The sequence below is a fragment of the Gadus macrocephalus genome, chromosome 11 (genome assembly GCF_031168955.1).
Source record: "Gadus macrocephalus chromosome 11, ASM3116895v1".
NCBI classification, from domain to species: Eukaryota; Metazoa; Chordata; class Actinopteri; order Gadiformes; family Gadidae; genus Gadus; species Gadus macrocephalus.
Window position 1 is genome coordinate 1 of NC_082392.1, and position 21018 is coordinate 21018.

General features: G+C 49.2%; 1 protein-coding gene across 1 annotated transcript; it reads left to right on the top strand.

Annotated features, from left to right (window-relative positions):
* Nucleotides 1–413: 413 nt before the first annotated feature.
* On the top strand, nt 414–16703 carry znf608 (zinc finger protein 608; the record flags this gene model as incomplete). Its single annotated transcript, XM_060064764.1, has 6 exons — nt 414–3078; nt 6780–7209; nt 7411–7535; nt 8052–8199; nt 10910–10963; nt 13156–16703. Coding segments are annotated over 6 exons (3442 nt in total), but the record flags the coding sequence as incomplete, so codon positions are not given.
* Between the last annotated feature and the right edge of the window lie 4315 nt (nt 16704–21018).

The following is a 21018-nucleotide window of genomic DNA, read 5'->3' on the forward strand; positions in this document are numbered from 1 at the left end:
TGTGATAGGTCGAGCCACACAGTCAGCTCATTAATGTCATTTAACACACAACAAGCATTCTGTGCACACTCTGGAGATATGCTTAGGTTGAGCCTAACCCTGGCCTTGCCCTTAGTTTGAGCATAACCCTGGCCTAACCTTTAGGCTTAGCCTAAAGGTTAGGCCAATATCCAATATCCAGTACCAATATATCCATGTTCCATACACCAGGGAGGTTCAGCTTCATCTCCTGCCAGTTTGGGCCCAGACTAACCCTAACCCTAACCCTAGCCGGTCGGGAGACTTCCAGAGACGGGGCCAAACACAGCAGCAGCTCCCGCCTCTAACAAGTGTATTTTTTTGACAAGATTGTCCTGTCTGAAATGTAGTAAGAAAGGTGGCATCCGTGGATAAAGGAAGGTTCCTGATTCCAGTATCACTGTTTCTTTTCCTTTCAGGTTTTGCGAGTCTCCCTCCAGCGACCCGGAGATGCCAAGTGGGCGTGGCCGAGGCAAACGAATGCGATTGGCTATCTCTGAGCGCCCCTGTGTGGAACCCCTCCCGGTCTCCAAGGTCCGGGGCCTATCACAGCACAGGAGCAGGGGAGGGGGCGTGACCGGAGCCTCGGGGCCGATCCACAGCAAAGGGCGGAGAGGCAGTCTGAACCTCATGAACAGCAGCTGTCGGGCTCCTCCGTCCTTCTTCTCGGTGGAGGAGGTGAAGCCGGCCAGCAGCACCACCCTCTCCTCCACCCTCTCCGTCCCCGGGAAGAGGAAGGTGAAGCCCCCTGGGGACCTGGACCTTAGCCTGCTCGCCTCCGACGACAACAAACTGGGTAACGGCAAGCGGATCCGAGCCAAGGCCCGCAGCGCACCGTCCACGCCCCAGGGGAAGGCTGACCCCTCCTTCATGGACCCTGGGGGGGGCTGCACCTCCTCCTCACCCCCCCCTCCCATCCTCATTGACTGCCCCCACCCCAACTGCACTAAGCGCTACAAGCACATCAACGGGCTGCGCTACCACCAGACCCACGCTCACCTGGAGGTCGGAGGGCAGAAGAAGCCAGAGCTGGAGTCCCTGAAGGACCCTGAGGGGGGGGAGCGCCTGTCGGACTGTGAGGACGCCCTGGGCAGCAGGACCTACCACACCTCGGAGGCTAGCAGCACTAATAGCAACAGTGCTAACGGCAGCAGCGCTAACGCTAGTGGCGCTAATGCTAGCAGTGCTAACACTAGCGGCGCTAACGCTAGCAGCGCTAACACGAGTGGCCTGAGCTCCACAAAGAAGGCTGCACCGCTCTACAAGGTGACCACACTGGGTTCTCCGAAGAACCGGAGACTGCTCCTGAGCACCGACACGGCCAAAACCAGGAGGACCTCGCTGCTCCGAGACGGGCTCAATGACGACCTCAGCAACCTGCCCATCATCTCCAACATGACCGTGGTCTTGGAGAACTGCATGGTCCCCGACCGCAGCACCACCGTGGAGATGCCCAAACTGGAGGCAGAGGGTTTGATTGACAAGAAGGGCGGAGTTAGTGACAAAGGGAAAAAGGCCAATGGGAAAGCAGAGAAGCTCTCCAAGTCCCGGGCCAACCGCCCCATCGCTCCGGCCCCGCCACCCCCTAAGCTCATCGCCGTCCCCAGCCTAACTAACCCTAACTCTGTGTACAACACCAGCAGCTCAGGCAGCCCCAGCCCAGCAGAACCCCACCCCACTAACACCCAGCACCCTCACCAGCCCCCGCCCACACAGCCGCCCACCACCCTGGTCCCCGGGGGTCCCAGCTCTAAGAACCCCCCCCTCACCACTCTAAAGCCCATCAAGCCAAAGCTCGGTCTTACGGATCCGTGTTTGGGGAAAACCGCCTTGGTGCCCAGCAGCAAGGAAACCCGGAAGAAAGAGAAACGGAGACTTAAGGACAAACACAGCAGAGACCTGGACAGGACCTCCAGCGGGGAGGCTGGGGTCAAGGCGGAGGACTGTGGCGGCGCTGGGGGACCCAAACTGGCAGCCAGAGAAGCTCCTGGGAGCCTCCTGAAGGAGCACCTCAGTAAACAGGAGGTGGTGAATGGTCTGACAGGAAGCCAGGAGAGCAGGATGGCCAGCATCCGGGCGGAGGCCGATAAGGTGTACACCTTCACGGACAACGCCCCCAGTCCGTCCATCGGCACGTCCCTGCGCCTGGATGCCGGTAGCGGGATTGGCTCACCAGATGGTGACAGCAAGAACAACAGCCCCGCCTACTCCGATATCTCAGATGCTGGGGACGATGGGGGGGCTGTCGAATGTCGGTCCGACTGTCCACGATCCAAGTCAGGCCCTCCTTCCTCTTCCTCCTCCTCCTCCTCCTCCTGCTCCTCCTCCTCCGATGAGACGCCCAACAGTCACCATGGAAACCTTAGCAACAACCACCAGGGGAACGCCAGCAAGACCCCTCCCGCAGCATCCAACCCGCTGTCAAAAGACTCTCAGTACTACCAGGGCTACGACTCCTACTACCTCCAGGGGTTCATGCAGAGCGACCGGCAGAACCACTGCGGCCCCGCCTCCCACAAGGGCGTTGACGTCAAGGCAAAGGAACGGAAGGAGGACCTGAAGGAGGAGGAGCCAGTGGACTCTAAGAAGGCGGAGGGCTGCGGTCAGTCCCAGCTGCAGCTGGCCATGAGTCAGACCCAGACCGCCCTGGCCCAGTCGCTGTACTACGGCCAGTACTCCAGAGCGCTCTACTCCCACCACAAACTGTTGCTGGGCAACAAGTGCTGCGACCAGGCACTCGGTGGCGCTAAGCAACGGTCGGACCGCGGGCCGGCGGGCCCCGGCCGGGAAGGGGAGGACGGGAAATACGCATCAGCAGGGTCAGGAGGAGCGTCTGTGCCGGCCCAAGGGGGGGACGCTACGAAGGGCTGCTGCTCTAAACCCGCACCGTCCTACGCGGAGAAGGGCGAACGAGGGGATCGGGGGGAGAGGGCCGAGCGAGGGCAGCTGAGCAGCATACTGGACCAACAGCCCGGCACCGTCAAGGCCTCCTCCTCCTCTTCGTCACTTCACAACCCAAACACTCCGACAGATCTGGACTCAAATGGTTCCTACTCCAGTGTAAGTCCCTCCTTCAGTCTGTAGTGTTTCTGTGTCTCGGAGTTAGAGAGCTTTGTTCAATGAACATCACTTGGGGCCTTTGCCCATACTGTATGTACTTTGTGGTGCTGTGGGCTAGGGTTAAAAAGGTCATTTACCACCCTAACCCTCTGGATGTAGTTTGGTATTCTGCTCCCATGAATAAAGGCGTACTTGGTTTCATGAGTGGAGATAAACACATGTTATTTAAACTAGCTGTAAGTGGAAACTTTCAACACACACAAATAAACAAAAGCTTTTTCATAATGTTGGTTTTAAGAAATGTTTTTTGAAAGAATTCTAGTCATTTAAAATTGGGGTGGTAGCATCTCAGGTTAATTGGGGTAATCTGGTGAATCTGCATACTATTACCATTTAAAGACTACTGTGGCTTCTGTATTTTGTCTTATCAAGCTGCTCCATGTCATTCAGAGAGGATTCCATTTATCTTTGTTTTCCTCCGCTTTAAAATGGCCGCCTGCAGAAACGTCGGTCATTCTCCATCAACATCATCCACTGGGCGGTCGATCTATCATGTATCATGTTCATGGAACCGGTGTTTCCGCTAAGATATGTCAGGTCTCCTCTAGGATGGGTCGTGATCCCTTTAAGATCTGTAGTGCTCAGTCCATCAGTTTAAGGTCTCTGGTGTCTCCTCTACTGTCTCTAGTGTCTCCTCTACTGTCTCTAGTGTCTCCTCTGCTGTCTCTAGTGTCTCCTCTACTGTCTCTAGTGTCTCCTCTACTGTCTCTAGTGTCTCCTCTGCTGTCTCTAGTGTCTCCTCTGCTGTCTCTAGTGTCTCCTCTACTGTCTCTAGTGTCTCCTCTGCTGTCTCTAGTGTCTCCTCTACTGTCTCTAGTGTCTCCTCTGCTGTCTCTAGTGTCTCCTCTAGTGTCTCCTCTACTGTCTAGTGTCTCCTCTACTGTCTCTAGTGTCTCCTCTACTGTCTCTAGTGTCTCCTCTACAGTCTCTAGTGTCTCCTCTACTGTCTAGTGTCTCCTCTACTGTCTCTAGTGTCTCCTCTGCTGTCTCTAGTGTCTCCTCTACTGTCTCTAGTGTCTCCTCTGCTGTCTCTAGTGTCTCCTCTAGTGTCTCCTCTACTGTCTAGTGTCTCCTCTGCTGTCTCTAGTGTCTCCTCTACTGTCTCTAGTGTCTCCTCTACTGTCTCTAGTGTCTCCTCTACTGTCTAGTGTCTCCTCTACTGTCTCTAGTGTCTCCTCTACTGTCTCTAGTGTCTCCTCTAGTGTCTCCTCTACTGTCTAGTGTCTCCTCTGCTGTCTCTAGTGTCTCCTCTGCTGTCTCTAGTGTCTCCTCTACTGTCTCTAGTGTCTCCTCTACAGTCTCTAGTGTCTCCTCTACTGTCTCTAGTGTCTCCTCTGCTGTCTCTAGTGTCTCCTCTAGTGTCTCCTCTACTGTCTAGTGTCTCCTCTACTGTCTCTAGTGTCTCCTCTAGTGTCTCCTCTACTGTCTAGTGTCTCCTCTACTGTCTCTAGTGTCTCCTCTACAGTCTCTAGTGTCTCCTCTACTGTCTAGTGTTTCCTCTACTGTCTCTAGTGTCTCCTCTACTGTCTCTAGTGTCTCCTCTACTGTCTCTAGTGTCTCCTCTACTGTCTCTAGTGTCTCCTCTACTGTCTCTGGTGTCTCCTCTGCTGTCTCTAGTGTCTCCTCTGCTGTCTCTAGTGTCTCCTCTACTGTCTCTAGTGTCTCCTCTGCTGTCTCTAGTGTCTCCTCTACTGTCTCTAGTGTCTCCTCTGCTGTCTCTAGTGTCTCCTCTAGTGTCTCCTCTACTGTCTAGTGTCTCCTCTACTGTCTCTAGTGTCTCCTCTACTGTCTCTAGTGTCTCCTCTACAGTCTCTAGTGTCTCCTCTACTGTCTAGTGTCTCCTCTACTGTCTCTAGTGTCTCCTCTGCTGTCTCTAGTGTCTCCTCTACTGTCTCTAGTGTCTCCTCTGCTGTCTCTAGTGTCTCCTCTAGTGTCTCCTCTACTGTCTAGTGTCTCCTCTGCTGTCTCTCGTGTCTCCTCTGCTGTCTCTAGTGTCTCCTCTACTGTCTCTAGTGTCTCCTCTACAGTCTCTAGTGTCTCCTCTACTGTCTCTAGTGTCTCCTCTGCTGTCTCTAGTGTCTCCTCTAGTGTCTCCTCTACTGTCTAGTGTCTCCTCTACTGTCTCTAGTGTCTCCTCTACAGTCTCTAGTGTCTCCTCTGCTGTCTCTAGTGTCTCCTCTACTGTCTCTAGTGTCTCCTCTACTGTCTCTAGTGTCTCCTCTACTGTCTCTAGTGTCTCCTCTACAGTCTCTAGTGTCTCCTCTACTGTCTCTAGTGTCTCCTCTGCTGTCTCTAGTGTCTCCTCTAGTGTCTCCTCTACTGTCTAGTGTCTCCTCTACTGTCTCTAGTGTCTCCTCTACAGTCTCTAGTGTCTCCTCTACTGTCTAGTGTCTCCTCTACTGTCTCTAGTGTCTCCTCTACTGTCTCTAGTGTCTCCTCTACTGTCTCTAGTGTCTCCTCTACTGTCAATCCACTCATAGAAACAATGCTACTGCTTACTCCTGCTAATGCTAGTGCTAATGCTAGTGCTAGGGGGTTCATCTGAAAGGGTGTGACTTTTTTGCACCGGCCAATAGAAACACAAGCTGGCACTGAAACACTTCCACTAGAACCAACCCCTGTCCATCATCTAGAACCATCACCTGTCCATCATCTAGAACCAACACCTGTCCATCATCTAGAACCAACACCTGTCCATCGTCTAGAACCAACACCTGTCCATCATCTAGAACCAACACCTGTCCATCATCTAGAACCAACACCTGTCCATCATGTAGAACCAACACCTGTCCATCATCTAGAACCAACACCTGTCCATCATGTAGAACCGACACCTATCCATCATCTAGAACCGACACCTGCCCATCATCTAGAACCAACACCTATCTATCATGTAGAACCGACACCTATCCATCATCTAGAACCGACACCTGTCCATAATCTAGAACCAACACCTGTCCATCATTTAGAACCAACACCTGTCCATCATGTAGAACCGACACCTGTCCATCATCTAGAACCAACACCTGTCCATCATCTAGAACCGACACCTGTCCATCAACTAGAACCGACACCTGTCCATCATCTAGAACCGACACCTGTCCATCATCTAGAACCGACACCTGTCCATCATGTAGAACCGACACCTGTCCATCATCTAGAACCAACACCTGTCCATCATCTAGAACCGACGCCTGTCTGTCATCTAGAACCGACACCTGTCCATCATCTAGAAACGACGCCTGTCCTTCATTTAGAACCGACACCTGTCCATCATCTAGAACCGACACCTGTCCATCATCTAGAACCGACGCCTGTCCTTCATCTAGAACCGACACCTGTCCATCATCTAGAACCGACACCTGTCCATCATCTAGAACCAACACCTGTCCATCATCTAGAACCGACACCTGTCCATCATCTAGAACCAACACCTGTCCATCATCTAGAACCGACGCCTGTCCGTCATCTAGAACCGACACCTGTCCATCATCTAGAAACGACGCCTGTCCTTCATTTAGAACCGACACCTGTCCATCATCTAGAACCGACACCTGTCCATCATCTAGAACCGACGCCTGTCCTTCATCTAGAACCGACACCTGTCCATCATCTAGAACCGACACCTGTCCATCATCTAGCCCCCAGACAGCCTCGGCTGGGCGTACAGACGGCCAAGATGCAAACAGCCCCATTATCCTCTTGGTCTCCACGGCAACCAGCCAGAGGAAGGGGAGGCGGACCAGACCAAGGAATGGCGAGCTACCCTGGAGCCAGTCGGAGCCAAGATGGCCACCATCGGGGGAGGCGGAGTTAGAGGAGGAGAAAGGGGTGGGGCCCAACATGCCACACCCATCAGTGAAGCGGAGGATGCTGAGCGATTGGAGGGGGAGGAGGTGATAGGCGAGGAGCCAATAGGAGGGCTGTGTGAGGAGTCGCAGAGCGCCCGGGCAGCGGTGTCCCCCCCCCAGCAGGCCTACCTGCCCTACCAGCAGGCCCCATACCCCCCTTACCTGGCCCTGACGCGGTCCTCACAAGGCATGTCTCCAAACATGGCCCACAGCTACCCTGGTACACACACACACACACACACACACACACACACACACACACACACACACACACACACACACACACACACACACACACACACACACACACACACACACACACACACACTACCAACTACCCTGATTTGTATGTACATCACAATGAAACTATTGTACTGCCTATAATGTGTCTATATAATAATATGTGTGTGTGTGTTCCCAGGTTTCCACTACCCGCTATACGGTAAGACCGCAGGGCGGGACGACCCCGAGGGGACCAATCACACAGAGCCGTCCAGCCTGGAGCTCCACCCACCCAGCCTGCTCAGCCAGGGCAAGTCCCCCGCCGTGAGTACATCTACCTCCCCCTAGCTCCACCTAAATCCACCAAGCAACACCTACCTCCACCTAAGTCCACCTAGCTCCACCTAGCTCCACCTAGCTACACCTACCTCCACCTAGCTACACCTACCCACACCTACCTACACCTAACTCCACCTAGCTCCACCTAGCTCCACCTACCTCCACCTAGCTCCACTTAGCTACACCTCTCTCCAACTAGCTACACCTAGCTACACCTACCTCCACCTAGCTACACCTACCCACACCTAGCTACACCTACCTCCACCTAGCTACACCTAGCTCCACCTAGCTCTACCTACCTCCACCTAGCTCCACCTAGTTACATCTAGCTACACCTAGCTACACCTAGCTACACCTAGTTCAGCTCAGCTACACCTACACTCATCTTAGCCTAGATTTACCTTCACATAGCAACACCTAGCTTAGCCTAGCTACCCCAACACCTTTTTACACCTAGCCTATTAGCCTAGCCTGAGGAGAGTGAACTCCTCCTCCGTCCAGCCGGGGGAGAAGGGCTCCCCTGAGAGAGAGAGGGAGTTGGAGCGAGAGAGGAACCAGGTGTCCTTTGGCCGCCACCTCCACACCCACCACCACACCCACCTGGGAGTGAGCTACAGCCTGCTGTCTGCCCCGTACGACGTCTACCAAGGTGAAGTCACTCATACAATGAGATATAAGGAGGTTTACATACAGAATGTGTGTAAGTACCAGAATAGAAAACGTTTCCCAGACTCCTGTCATACAGTGAATATCACACGGTGAGTTCGCTGTGTGGGTTGAACTCTTTTAACTTATCAATTGTTTATGCGTGACATGACATCAATCAGACCATCTTTATTAAGCCACAACTCTATTATCTGACTTTGTTTAGCCAAAGTTTACGTGGTGTCTGTTAGGGTTGGGGTTGGGTTAGGCTGTCGCTCTGGTTGGGTTAGGCTGTGACTCTGGGTTAGGGTTAGGCTGTGTCTCTGGTTGGGTTAGGCTATGACTCTGGGTTGGGGTTAGGCTGTGACTCTGGTTGGGTAAGGCTGTCACTCTGGGTTAGGGTTAGGCTGTGACTCTGGTTGGGCTAGGCTGTGACTCTGGTTGGGTTAGGCTGTGACTCTGGTTGGGTTAGGCTGTGACTCTGGGTTAGGGTTAGGCTGTGACTCTGGTTGGGTTAGGCTGTGACTCTGGGTTAGGGTTAGGCTGTGACTCTGGTTGGGTTAGGCTGTGACTCTGGGTTAGGGTTAGGCTGTCACTCTGGGTTAGGGTTAGGCTGTGACTCTGGTTGGGTTAGGGTTAGGCTGTCACTCTGGGTCAGGGTTAGGCTGTCACTCTGGGTTGGGGTTAGGCTGTGACTCTGGGTTAGGGTTAGGCTGTGACTCTGGTAGGGTTAGGCTGTGACTCTGGGTTAGGGTTAGGCTGTGACTCTGGTTTGGTTAGGCTGTGACTCTGGTTGGGTTAGGCTGTGACTCTGGTTGGGTTAGGCTGTGACTCTGGTTGGGTTAGGCTGTGACTCTGGTTGCGTTAGGCTGTGACTCTGGGTTAGGGTTAGGCTGTCACTCTGGGTTAGGGTTAGGCTGTGTCTCTGGTTGGGTTAGGCTGTGACTCTGGGTTAGGGTTAGGCTGTGACTCTGGTTGGGTTAGGCTGTGACTCTGGTTGGGTTAGGCTGTGACTCTGGGTTAGGGTTAGGCTGTGACTCTGGTTGGGTTAGGCTGTGACTCTGGTTGGGTTAGGCTGTGACTCTGGTTGGGTTAGGCTGTGACTCTGGTTGGGTTAGGCTGTGACTCTGGTTGGGTTAGGCTGTGACTCTGGGTTAGGGTTAGGCTGTCACTCTGGGTTAGGGTTAGGCTGTGACTCTGGTTGGGTTAGGCTGTGACTCTGGTTGGGTTAGGCTGTCACTCTGGGTTAGGGTTAGGCTGTGACTCTGGTTGGGTTAGGCTGTGACTCTGGTTGGGTTAGGGTTAGGCTGTGACTCTGGTTGGGTTAGGCTGTGACTCTGGTTGGGTTAGGCTGTGACTCTGGGTTAGGGTTAGGCTGTGACTCTGGTTGGGTTAGGCTGTGACTCTGGTTGGGTTAGGCTGTGACTCTGGTTGGGTTAGGCTGTGACTCTGGTTGGGTTAGGCTGTGACTCTGGGTTAGGGTTAGGCTGTGACTCAGGATGGGTTAGGCTGTGACTCTGGTTGGGTTAGGCTGTGACTCTGGTTGGGTTAGGCTGTGACTCTGGTTGGGTTAGGCTGTGACTCTGGTTGGGTTAGGCTGTGACTCTGGTTGGGTTAGGCTGTGACTCTGGGTTAGGGTTAGGCTGTCACTCTGGGTTAGGGTTAGGCTGTGACTCTGGTTGGGTTAGGCTGTGACTCTGGTTGGGTTAGGCTGTCACTCTGGGTTAGGGTTAGGCTGTGACTCTGGTTGGGTTAGGCTGTGACTCTGGTTGGGGTAGGCTGTGACTCTGGGTTAGGGTTGGGCTGTGACTCTGGTTGGGTTAGGCTGTGACTCTGGTTGGGTTAGGGTTAGGCTGTGACTCTGGTTTGGTTAGGCTGTGACTCTGGTTGGGTTAGGCTGTCACTCTGGGTTAGGGTTAGGCTGTGACTCTGGTTGGGTTAGGCTGTGACTCTGGTTGGGTTAGGCTGTGACTCTGGTTGGGTTAGGCTGTGACTCTGGTTGGGTTAGGCTGTGACTCTGGGTTAGGGTTAGGCTGTCACTCTGGGTTAGGGTTAGGCTGTGACTCTGGTTGGGTTAGGCTGTGACTCTGGTTGGGTTAGGCTGTCACTCTGGGTTAGGGTTAGGCTGTGACTCTGGTTGGGTTAGGCTGTGTCTCTGGTTGGGTCAGGCTGTGACTCTGGGTTAGGGTTAGGCTGTGACTCTGGTTGGGTTAGGCTGTGACTCTGGTTGGGTTAGGCTGTGACTCTGGTTGGGTTAGGCTGTGACTCTGTTTGGGTTAGGCTGTGACTCTGGTTGGGGTTAGGCTGTGACTCTGGTTGGGTTAGGCTGTGACTCTGGGTCAGGGTTAGGCTGTGACTCTGGTTGGGTTAGGCTGTGACTCTGGGTTAGGGTTAGGCTGTGACTCTGGTTGGGTTAGGCTGTCACTCTGGGTTAGGGTTAGGCTGTGACTCTGGTTGGGACTCTGTTGTTGACCTGGGGTGCTGTTTTACGCTAATTATTTGTCCTCCTGTTGGTCATTTGAGTTACACTGTCAGCGACCTTCAATCTGTCACATTGAAGGTCTGTCACAGTCGCAATCGTTCCCAAAATGCCCTTGACCTCAACACACAACAACATGATTGTCAGGATGTTTTATTGGAGAGTGGCGTGCAATTACTGTCAATTGGGCATTTTGTTGTTATGTCATTTATTTTTTCTCCCATTTGTATCAAAGGTTTGAGTTCCAGATCCCTGGTCACCAATCAGGTCACGGGACAGTCCCCTACTGGTAGGGTTACGCCTTCTGTTTAACCTCCTTCTGAAATACTGTAGTTCTAGTAGAACATATCAGGCCGGGGTTTTCAGGCACACACGCAGATGGCAGGTCAGGTGCAACAGTAAGGTTTATTATAGTTCGTAGCCCAACAGTGTCAATAAACAAAGGTACAGTTCCACAATAGAACGGCTTGTCCAACAGAAAGGTAATCCATCAAGGGTAGTCCAAAGAAAGTATAATCCACCGGAAAGTTAAGTCCACATAGGTGGCGATGCAATGTCAGTAAATGTCAATAGTGATGCTAAGCTAGTTAGCTGATGCTAATCGCGATTGACTAGCATTCAAAAGAAATAGGCAAAGGCACTCAAACTAGTCCCCATAGGAGAGGAGGAACTAAAGGGAAACACTACTCACGAAACTCCATGACAGAGTGAAGAGGAAACAAACACCCAGTGCTTAAATAGGAAGTAGTATTGTAAAGGAAATGGTTGGTGATGGATGCTCTAGAGTGAGCGTCGCCCTCTAGAGGACTGGCGACCCTGCACGGACGTGACAGAACACAGTACTCTGAACATCCTAGTTCTTAATACCACTGTGCTAGTACATCAGAATGCATCATGGGAGTTTTTGTTTGCGATCCAACTATATGGAGAGAGTTCTGGGCCCCGTTTCCCGATAACGATGGATCCACGCTCGTACGATCATTCTCACGATGGATCTTGCGATCCATCGTCAATTTCTTTGGAGCGTTTCCCGAAACTCATCTTAACGTGAACGCGCATTCGCTGCACTCACGACGTCGTAGGATTGTAACTGTCTACTGACACGGTGCTGAAATGGGCTCCGTAGGAGGGGGAGACGCAGGAATGTCGCAGGAAAATTGTGTTAAAAAGGGTTAAAATATATCCCCATCAAGGACAACAGCAGAGTAGCCTACGAAAAAAATTTACTGCAATTATATGAATGCTAAAGACATTAAAACACAATTGATTAGGCTTAAACCGACATATATCAGTCCTAATCCTGAATGCACTGTGCGTTTCACGGCATTTTCCCCCCTTAAATAATTCCTCTTCACACCTGTGAATAACCCGGGAGACGTCCATGATGAGGAATACAACGAAGCCCACCGTCTGGCCCGGTGCATCGTTGAGCGCACGATCGGGAGGTGGAAGTTGCGCTTTAGATGCCTTCACAAGTCAGGCGGAGGGCTCCAGTTTTCTCCGGCCAAGTCATGCGCCGTGATATGTGTGACGGCTATGTTGCACAACATTGCAGCTAAGGCTGGGGTGGCATTGCTTGAACCGGAGGACGTTGAGGACGATGACGATGAGGAAGATCGTGTGAGGACGGCCTCCCTCATAACTACGCGGCTGGTTTTCATGCGCGTCGAATAGTGATTGAGACTTTTTTTTAACCCCCTCCACCCTCCCTCATGTCACTAAACATTCCCGTCAACGTGACCAATCCCCACCATTTTTATAATTTTTTTTATTTCTTTATTTTTTATTTTTTTTTCATTTATTTTATTTCTTTATTTTTAATTTTTTTTCATTTGTTTAATTTATTTTTTTTTTTACATTATTTTATGCTACGTTTTATGAGTAGCCTATGTCAGTCTGCACAAATCCCCCCACTTTCTCTCACACATTTTGAGTGCCCTGACTGCGCAAACATTTTCTGGACTGTCCCGTTTTATTTTGGCCATTTTAACATCTTTATTAATAAATTAATTAATAATCTTTATTAATTACCAAACTAAGATCATAAAGGCACAATGCGTTTTAATAAAACGCATCCAATATACGGAATGTCCGATGGTGACGCCACTGAGGCTATAGCTGACGATGCTCTTAGCGTCCTACGAGTACCTACGAGCACCCCTGGAGTACTCGTTAGCTACGAGCGTTTTCAAGACGTTCGTTCCCTACGATGCTTTCGGGAAACGCGGTGAAAACTCTACGATGCCCTTTCGACGCACTTCACGATCCACTTAGGCTAACGACGCTTTCGGGAAACGGGGCCCTGGAGTCTTAATACTGTAAAATCACAAATAATTCAGTGATGAATTACTAAACGATGATTGCCCACACAATAACTAACATCCCTATGCTGTATGGCTTCAGAGTGAAGGCGGTCGTTGGGATGCCCTTTCGGTTGATAGCTATCTTCATGCTACATTGCGTTTTGTTTTGTCTCTGCAGAGTCCCAGGGGAAGAACTAGTGCCATGTGACCCGAGCGGACATTATCAGAACTAGGGTCATGTGACCCGAGCGGACATTATCAGAACTAGGGTCATGTGACCCGTGCGGACATTATCAGAACTAGGGTCATGTGACCCGAGCGGACATCATCAGAACTAGGGTCATGTGACCCGAGCGGACATCATCAGAACTAGGGTCATGTGACCCGAGCGGACATCATTAGAACTAGGGTCGTTAGACCATTAGTTCCCTGATGTTGAACAAACATTCCCTCTTTCAGATCAGAAGACAAACATGTACTTTTAATCGTTGTTATTTCTACTGACGACTGGTTTATAACGTGAAGAGAAGCAGGCAGAGGTGACTTGTTTGAGTTGACAAAGGAAGAAAGACGGAACCCAATAGCTGAAGACCGCTGGGCACCGTGTAGTGACCCCATGATCCAGCCTCCCTGCTGGCGGGTTAGGGTTAGGGTAACCCTAACCCTAACCCTAACCTCACATCAGATGAAGAGTGATGTCAGTGTGATGTCAAAGGGTTGAATGTACCCCAGAGAGGCGAGAAAATCCTTACTATCATTCTGATTATTCTAATTATTATTCTTAATTAATTATTAGTATAACATTATACTAATATTATTCTAGTATTACCGAAGCGGCCCTGTCCGCCATGTATTACTAATAATCTGTACTTGGGTGTTACCATGTTGATTGTATTGTCTTTATGTGAAAGTAAACCTTTCATCCGGACGCCTGGAGCCACCAGCCCTGTATATTCTGTATAGATTCACACTTAAACAGCCATCTGTGGTCAACTCTTCTGGACCAGTTGTTTCCAACTCTAGTCTAACCCTGCTACATGCTTTTAACTCTGTTTTAACCCTGCTACATGTTTTAACCCTGGTTTAACACTGCTACAAACTTTAAACCCTGGTTTAACCCTACAACAAACTTTAAACCCTGTTGTAACCCAGCTACAAACTTTGAACTCTGGTTTAACCCTGCTACATGTTTGTAACTCAAGTTTAACCCTGCTACATACTTTAAACTCTAGTTTAAAGACCAGCTCTATCAAACATACCAGATGTTCGAAACCATGCCACGCTTTTAACTTTAGTTTAACCATTACAGATGTTTCAAACTTTAGTTGAACCATACCAGATGTTTAAAACCATACCAGATGTATAAAGCCATTCGAGATGTCCCAGGCATCAGGACCTCTGGAATGACCCTCATCCTAACCATGACCTTTGGAATGACCCTCATCCTAACCCTGACCTTTGGAATGACCCTCACCTTAACCATGACCTTTGGAATGACCCTAAACCCATAAATGTTAGGGCAAAAGTGTGAGTCACCTCTGTTGGTGTCCAACAACAGATCACATGATGTGTCTTTTGTAATAAAAGCATGGAACACTCCCCCTGTATTTTAGCGCTTACGTAAATTACTAAAGCTATGGGCAACATTACCGCCATGCTAAAGCTATAGTAGACACTGATGCTAAAGCTATAGTAGAGACAGATGCCAAAGCTATAGTAGACACTGATGCTCAAGCTAAGTTTAACCTTCTTCCAGAGCTCTGTGACCAAAGCACAACTCAGACAAACATATGAAGAGTTCTTACATGTAGAAAGTAAAACTGGTTTGAACAGGAAATGGAACAACTATACTGATTCATCAGCTAAACCAAGCCTGTCCCTATCCCTTACCCTACCTTTACTAACCCTAACCCTGACCCTGATCCTAACCCTGACCCTAACCCTGACCCTGAACCTATCTCTAACCCTGACCCTAACCCTGACCCTAACCCTGACCCTGACCCTAACCTTGACCCTAACCCTGACCCTAACCCTGACCCCTCCCTCCAGAGCGTTGGTCCCGCCCCCATAGCGTTTGCCCCTCCCCCAAGAGCGTTGGTCCCTCCCTCCAGAGCGTTGGTCCCTCCCTCCAGAGCGTTGGTCCCTCCCCCCAGAGTGTTTGTCCCGCCCCAAAAAGCGTTTGTCCCTCCCTCCAAAGCGTTGATCCCGCCCCCATAGCGTTTTTCCCTCCGCCAAAGCATTGGTCCCTCCCCCCAGAGTGTTGGTCCCTCCCCCCAGAGCGTTGGTCCCTCCCCCCATAGCGTTTTTCCCTCCCTCTAGAGCGTTGGACCCTCCCCCAGAGCTTTGGTCCCGCCCCCCCATAGCGATTGTCCCTCCCCCAGTCTCGCCCCCTCATGCTCCCCAAGGGATCGGCACTCAATTATTGACCAAAAATGTACTTTTGTTTTGTTATTTGCAAAGATTGTGAAGTATTCCAGAGTGTTTGTTTGTGTGTTTGTGTGTGTGTGTGTGTGTGTGTGTGTGTGTGTGTGTGTGTGTGTGTGTGTGTGTGTGTGTGTGTGTGTGTGTGTGTGTGTGTGTGTGTGTGTGTGTGTGTGTGTGTGTGTGTGTGTGTGTGTGTGTGTGTGTGTGCGTGCGTGCGTGCGTGTGTGTGTGTGTGTGTTCCCGGATAAAAGGTTTGTAAAATTGTACCCTGCTAAGGTTAGTCATGCTGTCCAACAGAGACACACAGGAAGGGTTAGGGTTAGGGGTGTACCACCACAGCACTTAGTTCACTAAGCATCACAAGCTCTCCCCCTGCTTCCAACCACAGCCCACCCAAATGTCTCTCCGTCTCCCCGCTATCTCTCCCCCCTCTTCCTCTCTCTCCTCTCTCTCCCCCTCTCTCTCCTCTCTCTCTCTTCCCCCGCTCCCTCTCTCTCCCCCCTCTTCACCTCCCTCCCTCTCTCTCCTATCTGCCCCTCTCCCTCTCTCTCTCTCTCTCTCTCTCTCTCTCTCTCTCTCTCTCTCTCTCTCTCTCTCTCTCTCTCTCTCTCTCTCTCTCTCTCTCTCTCTCTCTCTCTCTCTCTCTCTCTCTCTCTCTCTCTCTCCCCCTCTCTCTCTCTCTCCTCTCTCTTCTTCCTCTCCCTTTCTCTCCTCTCTCTCTTCTCCCTCTCTCTCCCCCTCTCTTTCTCTCCCCCTATCCTCTCTCTCCTCTCTCTTCTCCCTCTCCCTCTCTCTTCCCCTCTCTCTCTCTCTCTCTCTCCCCCCCCCTCTTCACCCCCCTCTCCCCCTCTCTCCCTCTGTAGTGCTGGATGACCCTCTACCAGCTGCTCTGCTGTATATACGGCTGCCTTCATTTGAGAGACCAACAGTACACAATAGTGCATCTGATCTTGCCCAGACTTCCTAAGTATTTCTGATTCTGATAGTACATCTAGTTGTTCAAGCCTAACTAGTTCCTTGGGTTTCATTTCAACGGTTGTAACTTTGGACCACTCTCAAACCAAACCCTGCCCATCCTATATCCATGGTGGTTTTCTTCCTTGAATATAAAACTCTGTTTACAAGGTATATGTCATCCTTAGGGAGACAGTGTTGTCTATGAAAGCTGCTTTTTCCACCTCACGGTGTGTTGACTTATTAACTATGAAAACGTATTAACATGAAACCTGCTGTTGCTTTTTTATACTGTATATGCCTTAATTCATATGTTTGGCAATCATGATTAAAGAATGTTTATATATAGCCTCTCTTAGTTGAGCACTGAACCAATCCTCTTGTCAGAAGTCAAAGAAAAAGTGTATTTAGATATAAGTTAAATAATGTATCCCGCAGGAAGTGGTCTGGTTTCTGTAGTTAGATTTCTGGTTGATTAACTATTTTCTAGAGTTCATTAATCCACTTACTAGTTACCAAACTGGTTTTAGGAGAAGCAAATCCACAAATTATGCTCTGGTTAAAGTTTGCAATGAAATTGAAAAGTCTTTGATAATGAAAGAAGTAATTGTGGCCGTTTTCCTGGATATTGAGAAAGCCTATGACACTATGTGGAGAGAAGGTGTGCAGATTAAACTAGGAAAATTGGGAATTAATGGGAAAATGTATAATTACATGCTTGATTTTCTCTCTCAACTGTCCATCAGGATTAAAGTAGGTGATGCAGTATGTAACGAGTTTATTGTTGAAAATGGTATCCCTCAAGGGAGTGTTATTAGTCTCATCTTGTTCAACATAATGGTTAATGACATATATGACAAACTGGGAGAGAATAATGAAGGCCTATTATGAAGGCCAGATGATGCTGTAGAAGAGGAGAAGAGGACGCGACATTTCATATATTAATGAAAAGATTCAAAAGGACATTCATATGCTTGAACAGTGGGGACTTGATTGGAGTTTTTAATTTTCTGTTTCAAAATCACAGGTTGTATATTTTACTAGAAAAAAAGTCCCTGAAACTTACAAAATTATTCTCTATAATCAGCAACTTGTTAGAAGTCAACATTTTAAGTACTTGGGAATATGGTTGGATGCCAAACTCACAAGGAAATATCACACTGATTGTATCAAAACAAAGTGTAAAAAGGTAACTAATCTTATGAGAATGGTTACAGGGCATAGTTGGGGAGCAGACAGGCAGTCACTGATTTACATATATAAAGTATTGATGAGATCAACAATTGATTATGGTTGGCATGTAAGACATCCCTCAAGAAAATTGAAAGAATGCAGTATAAGGCGTTGAGGATTGCCCTAGGTGTTTTTGAAACAACTCCTACAAGCGCCTTATTAGTATAATCTAAGGAAGCCCCCATTCATTTAAGGTATGAGCAATTGTCTTTAACATACTAGGTTAGACTAAAAGGAAGTGTTAACAACCCATCCATTTCAGTGCTTAGTGATTGTTGGAAATATACTAAAAAGGCCAATGGATTTGGTTGGAATATTGACAATTTAGTGAATGAGTATGGATTGAAAGAAGTATGGTCCAGCATTAGCTTTAAGTTGTGTTCCTCCATGGCTGCTCCCTGATCCAGAGGTAAACATTGATGTATTAACAGAAGAAAGCGAGCATCTCACCAAGCAAAGTTTTGCTCAAGCCTGGAGTTATTTAAATACTTCATACTATGGATATCTGAAAATATTTACAGATGGTTCTAAAGATCCCAAAGGGCAATGTGGTATTGGTATATATATTCCAGAATTTGAAAAAGGATATGGATATAGAGTGAGTGACTTTTTATCAGTATACTCAATAGAGATGACTGCAATAATAACCGCTCTTAGATTGGTTGTAGACACTAAACCTCTTAGATCAGATATATGTACTGATTCTATGGCAGTACTACAAAGTTTTATAACAGATAATTCAATGCATGAAGATTTGGTAATGGAGGTAAAGCATCTTCTTTTAAATATTATAAGCCTTGGATTAGTTATTCAGTTCTGTTGGATTCCAGCACACTATTGAATCTATGGCAATGAAATTGCTGATAAATTAGCTAAAAAAGCAGGTCATACTGCACTTAATTCCACTCTAGCAATAATAGGTAAAAGCAATGGTGTATGCTCTGAGTGCAAAGTTGCAGAGGATGTTAATCATGTTTTATTTAAATGTAAGAAATTTGACCAGCACAGGCAGAAATGGAAAGAACTCGATGAAGAAAATAAAAAATTCACAATATTTTACAGGAGCAAGGAATGGAGGTACAACAAAGCAGGTATTTTATTATGTATCTTTATGATACTGAACTAATTAGAAGATTTAACCTCAAATGCATATACTTAGCACAAAAAGTAAGGAAATTTGTGTTTGGTAGATTATTTCTCTGTGGTAACAATGCATTTTGGCAATAAATCGTATACCGTTGGAAAGCTTGTTTAGTTCCCTTTCAAATGGTGCCCCATTCGTAAGGAAAATTAATTTGTGGGATGAGCAGCAGCGCTGAGTATGTGGGTTGCGCCCATGAACAATTTGCCAAATCTTTTCTGCCATTGCCAAACAGGTTATTTTGCTGTTGCTATTGACAATTGTTTTGAGCTTCTGGTACCCCCAGGAGCTGCCAATCAGGTGCCTGATTGGCAGCTGATTGGGCAACTTCAAGCTGGTGTTCCTCAAAACCAAGTTGCGGCATTATTTGGAGTGAGCCCTAGTACCCTCTCCAAACTGCAGGCCAAGCTCCATATAACGGGGTCGGGGGATGTCCCAAGAAGACGACACCCCAAGAAGACCATTTCATCACCCTGTCAGCACTTAAGTGCCCTAGGCTGTCTTCTTCAGATTTGCAGTCAAGGTTTGCAGGACGATCTGGCCGACGGCTCTCTGCCCAGACAATCCGGAACAGACTACACGCAGCCAATCTCCGGTCTCATAGGGCTGCCAGGAGTCCTGCCATGACTGCCCTTCAGCGTCAGTGTGCGCTGGTGTCGGCAACACGTGCACTGGAACCTGAACATGTGGAGGAACGTCATGTTCAGTGATGAGTCCAGATTCTGCCTACGGCAGTTGTATCGTAGGGTCAAAGTGTGGAGAAGACATGCTATGCTGCTATGCTGATTGCTGCACCGATAGAATAACATCTTTTGGTGGAGGCTGTGTGATGTGTGGGGTGGCATTTCCCTCACTGGAAAATGAGGCTTGTCATCATTGGAGGCAATCTCAATGCAGAGAGATATAGAGATGAGATTCTGCCACCAGTAGAAATCCCATATCTCCACAGTCTGGGACCAAACTCTATCCTCCAAGATGACAACGCTCGCCCCCACAGGGCGGGGTTCATCAGAGACTACCTCCAGAATGTGGGAGTGGAGAGGATGGAATGGCCTGCTAGCAGTCCTGACCTCAACCCCATTGAACACTTGTGGGATCAGCTTGGGCGTGCTGTTCATGCCAGAGTGACCAACACAGCTACGTTGGCTGACTTGCGACAAATGCTGGTTGAAGAATGGGATGCCATCCCTGTTCTAAGCAACTAAGCAACCACAAGTCTGGGTGTTCAGGTGTCTCACTGGGTGTCCCCCAGGGGTCAGTCTTGGGTCCACTCCTGTTCACCACTTACCTCCTCCCGCTGGGCACACTCCTCCGTCACCATGGGGTCAATTTTCACTGCTACGCTGACGACACACAGGTCTACATCTCCACCAAACCCACCGCTGCCATCCCCCCCACCTCCCTCATCACGTGCCTGGAAGAGATCCGGAGCTGGTTGAGCAGGAACTTCCTGAAACTCAATGGAAACAAGACTGAGGCCCTGCTCATCGGATCCAAATCCACCCTCACTAAATCACAACACACCCCAGCTCCACTCATAATCATCGATGGATTCCCAGTACCCTTCTCCTCCAAAGTCAAGAGCCTCGGCGTCATCCTGGACAACACCCTCTCATTCGCACCCCATATTCACAACATCACCCGGACTGCATTCTTCCACCTCCGCAACATCGCCAGACTCCGCCCATCACTGACCCAATCCAGCACTGAAATCCTAGTTCACTCATTTGTCACATCACGCATAGACTACTGCAACGCCCTCCTCACCGGACTCCCCACCAAACTCATCAACAGACTGCAGATCATTCAGGACTCAGCCGCCCGGATCATCACCCGCACCAAATCATCTGACCACATCACCCCTGTCCTCATCCAACTTCACTGGCTCCCAGTACATTACCGCATCCAATACAAAACCCTACTCCTCGCCTACAAAGCTCTCCACAACATAGCCCCCAGTTACCTCTGCGACCTCCTCCAAGAATACACTCCCTCCCGCTCCCTCCGCTCAACCTCTGCTGGACTACTATGTATCCCCACATCACGACTCACTACAATGGGTGCCCGGTCATTCAGCTGTTCAGCACCCAGGCTCTGGAACTCCCTCCCCCCACACATAAAACAGTCAGACACCATTACAACCTTCAAGTCACAACTCAAAACTCACCTGTTCAAACTCGCACCCAACGTCTAACTGATCACTGTTTAGATTGTTTGTTTTGTTTTGTCTTGTTTTTGTTTTATTTATTTTTTATTTATTATGTTTATTTATTTATTTTTTCCACAATG